Here is a 12,208-nt window from a genome sequence, read left to right on the forward strand (position 1 = left end):
TTTACTAAACAACAGTACGATAGAACAGAAAGCTACAAGGGACTGTTGTCAAGGCACCCCACACACACATACACTGGACTGGACTGGACTCACCTGGTGGGGGCCCGAGTGGTGCATGACAGAGTGTGGGGTCATGTGGGGAGGGCCTGTCACCCCCGCTGTAGCCTGAATGTGGGTTGGCCCACCATGGTGGCCCCCATGCGGCCCACCATGGGGGCCACCGTGCGGCCCACTACTGTTGCTGCCACTGTGAAGTCCCATGTGTGGCCCCGAGTGAGGCCCGCCATGGCTGTGAGGGCCTCCGTGAGGGCCTCCATGGGGGCCGGTGTGTGGCCCGCCATGAGGTCCTGAGTGGGGGCCAGAGTGGGGACCAGAGTGAGGGCCTGAGTGTGGGCCAGTGTGAGGACCAGAGTGAGGGCCTGAATGGGGGCCTGAATGTGGCCCTGAGTGGGGCCCCGAGTGTGGGCCAGAGTGGGGCCCTGTGTGAGGTGCAGTGTGGGGACCAGTGTGAGGGTTGGAGTGAGGGGCAGAGTGGTGTGGGCCATGGTGTGGTCCATGTGAGGGGTGTGGGCCATGGTGGGGGGCTTGTGCTGGGTGGTGGGCAGGGTGGTACTGGGAGTGTGGGGGGCCTGTGTGAGGGGGTGGCCCTGTGGGGGGAGGCTGAGGGGGTCCACTGGGATGGTGTGGAGGAGGACCAGGGTGATGAGGGCCAGGGGGGCCATGGTGGTGGTGTGGGTGGTGGTGGTGGTACTGGGTGTTGAGGGTGTGGTGATCAGGGCCAACACCTGACTCTGGGTGACTCATGGCCTGAGTCATGACAGCCATCCCACCAGTGGGAGCCATCATGGGCGCCATGCTCACCAGACCTGGGCACAAGGGGAACAACATATGAGGCATGTGCTTTATTAAAAAATGAGCAACAGAATAAATAAATACAAGCTTAGATATTACAACATAATTATGCATATCTTTTGAGCCACAATACAACATCCATCTAATTTGTGCCATCCTCAGGGAAATTTCTCTCTTATGTACGCCTACATGTCATAAAATAATTTCTGTACTTTTACTTCATGCCTATGTTACAACACAAAGAAGTCACTGTGTTTAGTGATTATAATCTATTATGTGATTTTGTATATTGCTAAAAATATTTCCCTCATCATAACTCATTATCACAGAGGTTTGAAAAATGAAATTATTGCGATATGCGTGATAATTTATAAAATAGCATGAATAAAGATAATGTTTTGTATTCTTAACTCATTTTTCAATTGAAAAAAATAAAAATAAAAAAATAAAAATGCTGTAATATGATGACATGGCTAATATAGTATGTTGCAGTCAAGTCAAAATAAAAGGACTACCAGTACACAAAACAATGTAAATTATGAGTGAAAGGAAATAATGCCTTCCTGTTTTCTCACCATCTTCCATCATCATCACCATCATCAACAATATCAAAATATAATGAATTATAATGCATACCTCAGTGTAGAATAATAAAGCATTGCAGCATTGAATTCAAATTGAGATCTAGATCCCATAGAAAAGGACAAGAAATAGAACCACGAGGTGGTTCTATTTCAGAGGCAGTATGTTCTTAACAACAAAAAAAACAACCAGGCTTTGTCAAACACCACCAGTCTCTATCATCATTCACAGCCACTCCTGCTACAGTAGAAGTAAGAAGCCAAACTTGACACAACTGTGGAATTAAATTGGCTGTAGTCTTGCTGAACTTCTGACCATCTGCTTATCCTTTTCCCTGATTTGCCTTCTTTTATTGTAAAAAGTGAATAGAGAATAAAAATAAGTTGGAGGGGATAGGGGAAAAGGCTGGCAAATGAAACACTACAGTTTTTGGAAAGTTTAATAAAAATCACAAGGACTAGAATACAACCATTGGCAAGCAGAACTCAATAATGTGGTAATGCAAAAGCTGTATGTACAGTCAGAAAAACAACAACAAAAAACAACAACAACCTACCCATGGGTCCATGGAATAGAATTTGGGTGAAACATAGACATGGTGTTGTGTTGGTTAGGTGGGTACCATTGGGTAGCATCTACCCTTTGGTACCCACATAACCAGAACGGCACCATGTCTATAGATTTCCCTCAAATTCTATTACGTCAACCAATAGGTGTTCAATACATTTTTTTATCGACTGTACATCCTGAACATGGGGAGAGAAGACCATCACTTACCCTGCATGGATACAGGAGGTGGCTGTGTCATGGAGACCATCATGGGGGGTCGCTGCTGATGGGGCGGCACCAGGCTAGGCTGAGCCATGCGCATTGGGACCTGCGCCATCCTGAAACATCATAACATTAATAATTAATATATCCTGATATCACAATACTTAATAATGATGTTTTCTATGTCCTTTCTGACCTAAATCCTCAGAGGGCTTATGGACCCGATGAAGTCCCTCCTGAAGAACATATCCCCCAAGAGGTGTGCTACTAGTGATTTTTTCTTGATCCCTGGTCAGTGGTCATCCTCATTCAGGGATTTTGGTGAAACTTTTAAGGTTGTCTTAGAAATCTGGAGAGCTTCTGACACTATGGCACAACTCTGCTTCCTAAACTACCCTCCAGTTTTCCTTCAGGCTGATCTATTTCTACTGAGGTACCGTAGATAGTCTACTTCTGAACCTATATACAGTGGTTCCACATGGCTCTGTTTTGTCACCCATTCTCAATCATAAATTATCATCTTTCTGAAACTAAATGTTCTATCCACTCCCATGCCGATGACTATGCATTTTTGCATTTTTTTTGTGCACTCCAAAGTGCCAGTAATCTTTCTTTATCTTTTTGAAGGGGGTCCTGGTGGTGGGCCCCAGCCGATTGGTGGTGTAGGTAGATATCTATTAAGAGTGACATTGTGCTTGCTTGGCCTCGGACCTCCTCAACAAGAGTTTGACTGTAGCTCATGTTCACAGGTGGCCATAAGGAGCATGTGGATTGTTTTCAGCTATTCAGCAATGGCTAAAAATTGTCAGGTGATAGAGGCAGGACTTGAATGTGGATCACAAGAGCACCACATTTGTATGTGAATCACTCGACCAGGAATCATTGAATCCCAGGGCTACAGAATCTCTTACTTTGCTATTATAAAAAAATAAAAATAAAATAAAAACTTTTAAGATGGCATATTTTGAGTTGGCACTACAGATAAAACAGCATAGAAAAAATACCTATCAATTAAAAATAATTTTTTAAATTTAAACAACTGCTAGATAAATAGGAAAAAATACTCTTAGGTCTACAATGTGCAATCAATGAGATTCAAACTCAGCATGGTGGTGCACCATTCACACAAAAAACTGGCCGTTAGTAGATAATGTGCTCTTTATCGGAGACTCAAGGCCCCTGTCAGATGCATCAGCTTTTGGACGTTCGCCTAAGATAGAACGACATTGTGCATTCCAGGGACACACAACTTCTGACTTGAGTTTCCTGAATGAAGCACCACACATAATACCCTTGATTCAACCCTTGCAATGCACCTCCTGACCAAGGCTTATACCTATTGTTGCAAAGGCAGTGCAGAGTGAGGCTTTGTCATCAACAGCTACCCCACAAGGCAGTCAATAATGTCCTTACACCAAGCATCACACACAACTTCAAGAGGTAACCCCACACCATGAACACCCATGTCAAAAAAACACTGCTACCAAAACCTTAATCCCTATCCCTAAAGAACCACTCCTCTTCCTAACCCTGAAGAACCCTATCCCTAAATAAGCAGTCCTCTGTAAAACCACTATCCCACTCCCTCCCACACAACCACCCCAACTACCAGACTGCACATAGGCCTAACAGCAGACCAAAGTGGTGTCATCAAGTCTAATTGCCCCATTATTACTTTTTCTCATGTAATATCGCAACTTAATATTAACTTTAAACCCTATCCCTATCCTAAAGAACCAGTCCTATCCCTATCCTTAACCCTAACTAACCCAATCCCTAAAGAGCCAATCCTAAAACCCTATCCCCAAAGAATCAGTCCTATCCCTATCCTTAACCCTATCCCTTATGAACCAGTCCTTAAACCCTATCCCTAAAAACCAGTCCTTACACCCTTGTCCTTATCCTTCAACCCTATCCCTAATGAAACAGTCCTTACATCCTTGTCCTTATCCTTAACCCTATCCCTCATGAACCAGTCCTTACATCCTTGTCCTTATCCTTCACCCTATCCCTCATGAACCAGTCCTTACATCCTTGTCCTTATCCTTAACCCTATCCCTAATGAACCAGTCCTTACATCCTTGTCCTTATCCTTAACCCTATCCCTAATGAACCAGTCCTTACACCCTTGTCCTTATCCTTAAGCCTATCCCTAATGAACCAGTCTATACACCCTTGTCCTTATCCTTAACCCTATCCCTTATGAACCAGTCCTTACACCCTTATTCTTATCTTTCAACCCTATCCCTTATGAACCAGTCCTTATCCTTCAACCCTATCCCTAATGAACCAGTCTTTACACCCTTATCCTTATCCTAAACCCTATCCCTTATGAACCAGTCCTTATCCTTCAACCCTATCCCTTATGAACCAGTCCTTATCCTTCAACCCTATCCCTAATGAACCAGTCTTTACACCCTTATCCTTATCCTAAACCCTATCCCTTATGAACCAGTCCTTATCCTTCAACCCTATCCCTAACGAACCAGTCTTTATCCTTCAACCCTATTCCTAACAAACCAGTCCTTACACCCTTATCCTTATCCTACAACCCTATCCCTAATGAACCAGTCCTTACACCCTTATCCTTATCCTACAACCCTATCCCTTATGAACCAGTCCTTATCCTTCAACCCTATCCCTAGTGAGCCAGTCCTTATCCTTCAACCCTATCCCTAACGAGCCAGTCCTCGTTAAACCCACTATCCCACTCCCTCACACACAACCACCCCTACTACCACACCACACATAGGCCCAACAGCAGACAGAGGTGGTGTCATCGCGTCTAATTACCCCATTATTATTTTTCCTCATGCAATATTTAGTGACGGAGGGACAAGTGCAGACGACACCACCTCGGCATTCCTCGCCCTCCCGCTACTTACCTTACACTTGAAGCCTCTCACTTCACGTCAACCCACAGGAATATACGAGTACTTAAGGTTGAAGTGAAATCAGAGGCGTAGGGGGGTAATACTTAGTGGAGAAACGTATAGCAAACAGAGACGGGTATCCTACAGACTAGTGTGCGGCCATGCTGGGTGCGGGGCGGGCCGAGCTGATGATGATGATGGTGATGCTGGACTCTGAGGTTTGGGTGTTGCTGCTGAGGGGTTTATACAGTGGTTTTCCATCACTTGTAGGCGTTAGTTAGTTTTATATCCTCGTTTCTAGCTTTCAATCGCCTATCCTTGACTTCCCAGGTAGGCTTTTTAACCCCTGATGCTTCTTCTGTACTCTGAGGCTTGGGTGTTGCTGCTGAGGGCTTTATACAGTGGTTTTGCATTATTTGTAGGCTTTAGTTAGTTTTATATCCTCGTTTCAAGCTTTCAGTCGCCTATCCGTGACTTCCCAGGTCGCTATATAGCCTACATTCACTGATGATGGTGATTCTTCTGTACTCTGAGGCTTGGGTGTTGCTGCTGAGGGGTTTATACAGTGATTTTCCTTCTTTGGAGTCATTTAATTAATCCTCTATCCTCGTTTCTAGCTTTCAATCGCCTATCCGTGACTTCCCAGGTAGGCTTTTTAGCTCCTGATGCTTCTTCTGTACTCTGAGGCTTGGGTGTTGCTGCTGAGGGCTTTATACAGTGATTTTCCTTCTTTGGAGTCATTTAATTAATCCTCTATCCTCGTTTCTAGCTTTCAATCGCCTATCCGTGACTTCCCAGGTAGGCTTTTTAGCTCCTGATGCTTCTTCTGTACTCTGAGGCTTGGGTGTTGTTTCTGAGGGGTTTACACAGTGATTTTCCTTCTTTGGAGTCATTTAATTAATCCTCTATCCTCGTTTCTAGCTTTCAATCGCCTATCCGTGACTTTCCAGGCCGCTACATGCATTCACTGATGATGGTACATGATTCTTCTGTACTCTGAGTCTTGGGTGTTGCTGATGAGGGGTTTATACAGTGGTTTTCCATCATTTGCAGCCTTTAATTAGTTTTATATCCTCGTTTCTAGCTTTCAGTCGCCTATCCGTGACTTCCCAGGCCGCTATATGTCTATGGTTTTTAATTCCTGATGCTTCTTCTGTACTCTCAGGTTTGGGTGTTGCTTCTGAGGGGTTTATACAGTGGTTTTCCTTCATTTGTAGCTTTTAGTTAGTTTTATATCCTCGCTTCTAGCTTTCAATCGCCCGGCCGCTACTTTTAACTCCTGATACTCTGAGGCCTGGGTATTGCTTCTGAGGGCTTTATACAGTGATTTTCCTTCCTTTAAGCCATTTAACTAATCCTCTATCTTCGTTTCTAGCTTTCAACCACCCAGCCGTGACATCTCAGGCCGCTACATTCACTGACTAGCTGATGATGATGATGATGCTTTTTTATTCTGATGATTGGGTATTGCTTCTGTGGGATTTATACAGTGATTTTCCTTCCTTTGTAGCCTTTGATTAGTTTCATCTCTTCGTTTCCAGCTTTCAACTATAAGAACTTATGATTTTCCAGGCCGCTACATTCACTAACAAAAGCTGCTAACAAGAGCTTCACATCAAAATGACTGCAAAAATCCATCTTCTAATTATTCCATCTTTTTTAAATGTCACACTATCAATAAAAGGTACGAATGACTGTTCTAACACTAAAAATATGTGTGCTTTGTATTTTTAATATCAAGCGCAAAAAAGCTCTGAGTTGGCAACGCTGCGGCAGAACAGCTCGATCGTCTTCTCCTTTTTCCTCAATTTCAGCGTATTCCCTCATTTAAAACCATTTTATGTGTAATGAAATACATATAATTAAATAAATGCACAATCAGGATACTTTATACAAGCTAAATATTCGAGCAGCGTCATTGGGAAGGCTAGTCGGATTATTCTGCACAAGGTCGCTTGCTTAGTGTGGTAACGAGCCATTACAGAATTATACACGCGTTCACGATACCTACAGATCACAGGGATGCTGAGAACTCATAATTTACCGCGAAACATCAAAACCTCGACTGTCAATGTGAACAGCAGACCGGCTTGTTACAGAAAATGTCTTCCAGCGACGTGTTCAGGGATACTGATGTAGAGTGGCAGTCCATCCCTCCTCTGCGTGCGTGGCCTACTTTTCTGATCTTATCTCATTAATCTGAAAACTAGAGACTGGTGTGTACGAAGGGTGGATGACAGCCTTTTACTGGAGAGTCATTCGTATATACTTTTTTTTACAGACTTTTTCGTACTAAATAGTGCGGAAAAGTATTTACATACTTTTTACGCAATTTACATGAAAATTAGTGAAAAACCCCGTACTTTTTTTACGCGAGCCTCGGGGGATGGATAGTAGCGGGTCACATAATCCCCGTAGCCTTTCAAAGGGTTGCACGTTATGTAGAATAGATCCGATGTGTAAATGTTGAAGGGCGCACAGGACCCAAGACGCTACCTACCTTGGGGAGCGCCAGAGTGCACCTTGTGCCAGTGGCTGCAGCAGCCATCGACACCAACGCGGTGTGTATTGTAACGTATATCTGTTCAGACCACACAGACCCTACTGCCCAGACTAGGTGGTGTGTCCTTCAACCTCAGCCAAACGATTGCAAACGGCCACCGATACTTAGTATTTCTAAATGCCGTGTTGCACTGAACCTCTAAAAATAGGAGTTTATTCCATTCGCGTCCAGACACAATAATGAAGAATTTGGAGCAGCTTGATTATTTCTCGTTCGAGGCGCATCATAGAGCCTAAACAATTTGGATTCATCTCTATTCATGAATCCATTAATTCATTCGAATAGTTTCCCTTGAAGGCGGGGTTTCCCAAGGGTGAATATGTTATAACAACAGCCTTTCCCATGCAGTGTTTGGTTAAAAATCGCGCTCCAAGACAGCGGTCTATACTACTGGCCGTCCCTTTGGAACAGAGAGCCATATCTAGTCAGAAAAATGGTCCCAGAAGTCCCGGGAATGCGACGCAGAATTTCTTGCCGAGTCTTGAGGCGGTTATTAAACCTGATGTCCTTACTGTGAAACACGTTGGCCGGCGACATCTGTGACAGTACTCCTGAAATGGTTATAAAAGGGTGGGGTGGGGCGGGAGTGCCTGGAGCTTTGTAGTACACCCCTTTTATCAATATGCTTCAGTCCTAATTTCACCTGCCGGAGTGTGTCTCCACCAGATGCCTTAATATGTCTCCTGCCTCGGGGTTCCGCCATGAATCAGGAGAGAAAGTACCGCCGCAAGAAGCGAAAACAACTCTACAATCTGTGGTCCCATATATGTGTCAACGGTGACCATTACTTTATATGTATGTGCGTGCTTGGGAACTCTCCAACTTCACTCTCCCGTTAATGATTCAAAATGTACACAGACAAATCAAAGTGTGCGTGGAGACTTAAAACGAGAGACGTAGGGTGCGTGGAGACTTAAAACAAAAGACGAAGGGGACGTGGAAACTTAAAACAAGAGACGAAGGGTGCGTGGAAACTTAAAACAAGAGACGAAGGGTGCGTGGAGACTTGAAACAAAAGACGAAGGGTGCGTGGAGACTTAAAACAAAAGACGAAGGGTGCGTGGAGACTTAAAACAAAAGACACAGGGTGCGCGGAGACTTAAAACAAAAGACGAAGGGTGCGTGGAAACTTAAAACAAAAGACGAAGGGTGCGTGGAGACTTGAAACAAAAGACGAAGGGTGCGTGGAGACTTGAAACAAAAGACGAAGGGTGCGTGGAGACTTAAAACAAAAGACACAGGGTGCGCGGAGACTTAAAACAAAAGACGAAGGGTGCGTGGAGACTTAAAACAAAAGACGAAGGGTGCGTGGAAACTTAAAACAAGAGACGAAGGGTGCGTGGAGACTTTAAACATAAGACGAAGGGTGCGTGGAGACTTAAAGTGAAGATAAAGGGTGCGTGGAGGCTTAAATGAAAGACGAAGGGTGCGTGGAGACTTAAAAATGGAAGACGAAGGGGACGTGGAAACTTAAAACAAGAGACGAAGGGTGCGTGGAGACTTAAAACAAAAGACGAAGGGTGCGTTGAGACTTAAAACAAAAGACGAAGGGTGCGTTGAGACTTAAAACAAAAGACGGAGGGGACGTGGAGACTTAAAACAAAAGACGAAGGGTGCGTGGAGACTTAAAACAAAAGACGAAGGGTGCGTGGAGACTTAAAACAAAAGACGAAGGGTGCGTGGAGACTTAAAACAAAAGACGGAGGGGACGTGGAAACTTAAAACAAAAGACGAAGGGTGCGTGGAGACTTAAAACAAAAGGCTAAGGGTGCGTGGAGACTTAAAACAAAAGACGGAGGGGACGTGGAAACTTAAAACAAAAGACGAAGGGTGCGTGGAGACTTAAAACAAAAGACGAAGGGTGCGTGGAGACTTAAAACAAAAGACGAAGGGTGCGTGGAGATTTAAAACAAAAGACGGAGGGGACGTGGAAACTTAAAATAAAAGACGAAGGGTGCGTGGAGACTTAAAACAAAAGACGAAGGGTGCGTGGAGACTTAAAACAAAAGACGAAGGGTGCGTGGAAACTTTAAACAAAAGACGAAGGGTGGAGACTTAAAACAAAAGACGGAGGGGACGTGGAGACTTAAAACAAAAGACGAAGGGTGCGTGGAGACTTAAAACAAAAGACGAAGGGTGCGTGGAGACTTAAAACAAAAGACGAAGGGGACGTGGAAACTTAAAACAAAAGACGAAGGGTGCGTGGAGACTTAAAACAAAAGACGAAGGGTGCGTGGAGACTTAAAACAAAAGACGAAGGGTGCGTGGAGACTTAAAAGACGAAGAGTGCGTGGAGACTTAAAACAAAAGACGAAGGGTGCGTGGAGACTTAAAAGACGAAGGGTGCGTGGAGGCTTAAAACAAAAGACGAAGGGTGCGTGGAGACTTAAAACAAAAGACGAAGGGTGCGTGGAGACTTAAAAGACGAAGAGTGCGTGGAGACTTAAAACAAAAGACGAAGGGTGCGTGGAGACTTAAAAGACGAAGGGTGCGTGGAGGCTTAAAACAAAAGATGAAGGGTGCGTGGCTACTAGATTAAAACGTATCGATGAAATGTGGCTCTGAAAGTAGTATAGAGCGGCGCAGAGTTTGTAATAATGAGCTTCAAGTTGATAGTCTTACCTCATCCTCCTCTCACATCAACTATCTTTTATTTATTTATTGTATTAATTGTATCGCATTGGATTTATTGGATTTATGTATGGTATTTATTTATTTGCTTTTATTTATTTATTATTATTTTTTTTTTGGATGCACAACTTAATCAATCGGGTTCTACTGAGTGTTTTTAGGTTCATGGTGAACATTTTAAGGGTCAAACTACGAGAAGGGCCATAAAACTATACCTCTGCAAATGTCCAGAACTCCTACGGAAGCCTTGTTAAATGTGTGTACTTGGGCGACAAATGTAAATATGGTCATAAGTTAGATAAATTCAGATTCAATACACATAGACAAGAAGTAGTTGACAAGTATTCGTGAAGTGTGAGTGGAAGCGGTTTGGCAGTCATGCGGTGAATGCCAATACGATAGAAAGTTTGAAAAAAGATTGAATGATTGTTTGAGCATGAATATCAAGTAGAGTCAGGTGTGCAGGACCCGTCACGCGAATTCCGACAGACCTCTTGTAAACTCCTTACGTACTTATTAAATAATAGTCCACCTCCTTCATCACCGAAATTTGTGTCTTTTGTCTTATTCTTAAACATATCGGCGCCCAAACACACACATTTGACAAGGCTTTCATACGAGTTTTGAGGGTTTCCAGGGGTAGTTTGATGACCCTGGTGCTAGTTCGACCATTCTTCTGTACCATGAACTTTAAAGAACACTCACTAGAACCCCCATTGATGTCCTTCTTGGCCTTTGAAAATAACTGATGTGAGAGGCGAAAGCGTTCTGACCTATTTGACAAGGCTTTCATACGAGTTTTGAGGATTTCCAGCGGTAGTTTGATGACCCCGGTGCTAGTTCGACCATTCTTCTGTACCATGAACTTTAAAGAACACTCATTAGAACCCCACTGATGTCCTCCTCGGCCTTCGAAAATAAGCGAAAGGTGGAAGCGTCTGAAAATACCGACCTCAATGTATATAATGTGTCACTTGAAGCCTCCTACCATTTAGTTAAACTGCCTGAATTATGCGGGGACCAGAACGGCCTCATTTATACACATACCACCAAATATATATACTCCTATGTTCCACCTGAGAGATGGGGTATAACGGGAGTCGGCGGGTTCGTCTTTTATTTGATTGGTTACACACACATCAACGGTTCTCCAATCATGTCTTTCAAGAGAGGAGAATCAAGGCACCACTCCATCCGAAATTGACTTCTCTTTTGGCAACTCTTCTCTACTTTCTTTTATACGAGAAGTGCTAGAGGGCTTTTTTTGTATTTATTTTGTCCTTGAGCTGCTTCCTTTACTGTAAAAATATAAATCATTAGAGACGAGAAGGTGAGGAGTGTGATGATGAAAGACCTGGGCATCAAAAAGGTTATATACACGTTAAACAGATGTGTGACTGAGAAAGAAGAAATATAGATAGTTACTGCACCTATGAGAATCTAACATCATGACACCTTAATTAATAAATGTACAAAAAGAAAGGTGATGAATATTTAAGATGAGAAAATGCAACTTAATTCCCCCCAAAGAACGACTGATGAATAAAATGCTTTGCCAGATTAAGTCGTGTATGCAAAAAAAAAAAAATAAATAAATAAATAAATAAATAAATAAATAAATAAATAAATAAAAAATAAATAAATAAATAAATAAATACCATACATAGATCCAATAAATCCAATGCGATACAATTAATACAATAAATAAAAAAAGAGAGGGAAGGAAAGAAAAAACAAATAAATGAAAAATAAATATAAGTAATAAAAAACACGAATTTCAGATAACACAACATAAATAAAATAAAATATACGGGACCTCACAAACCACCCTTCAGTAGAACAAACAAAAGAGGTCACTACCAAGACATTCCTCCTTTCCATTCTTGACTCAATCATGCGAAACTACAAATAGGTAAGATTACATATGGGTAACACA

At 43.0% G+C, this 12,208-nt stretch overlaps 1 protein-coding gene across 1 annotated transcript in view; it reads right to left on the reverse strand.

The window, feature by feature from the left end:
- LOC127010363 (maternal effect protein staufen-like) overlaps positions 1–5,273 on the reverse strand; it is a 24,144-nt gene extending 18,871 nt beyond the window's left edge. The window contains exons 1-3 of the mRNA XM_050884326.1: positions 5,091–5,273; positions 2,212–2,321; positions 94–866 (exon numbers count right to left, since the gene is read on the reverse strand). Of these exons, the coding sequence (XP_050740283.1) occupies positions 94–866; positions 2,212–2,320 (882 nt within the window). The 5' untranslated portion in view covers position 2,321; positions 5,091–5,273. The remainder of the gene's footprint in view (positions 1–93; positions 867–2,211; positions 2,322–5,090) is intronic.
- Between the last annotated feature and the right edge of the window lie 6,935 nt (positions 5,274–12,208).

Source organism: Eriocheir sinensis, chromosome 43 (genome assembly GCF_024679095.1).
Source record: "Eriocheir sinensis breed Jianghai 21 chromosome 43, ASM2467909v1, whole genome shotgun sequence".
NCBI classification, from domain to species: domain Eukaryota; kingdom Metazoa; phylum Arthropoda; class Malacostraca; order Decapoda; family Varunidae; genus Eriocheir; species Eriocheir sinensis.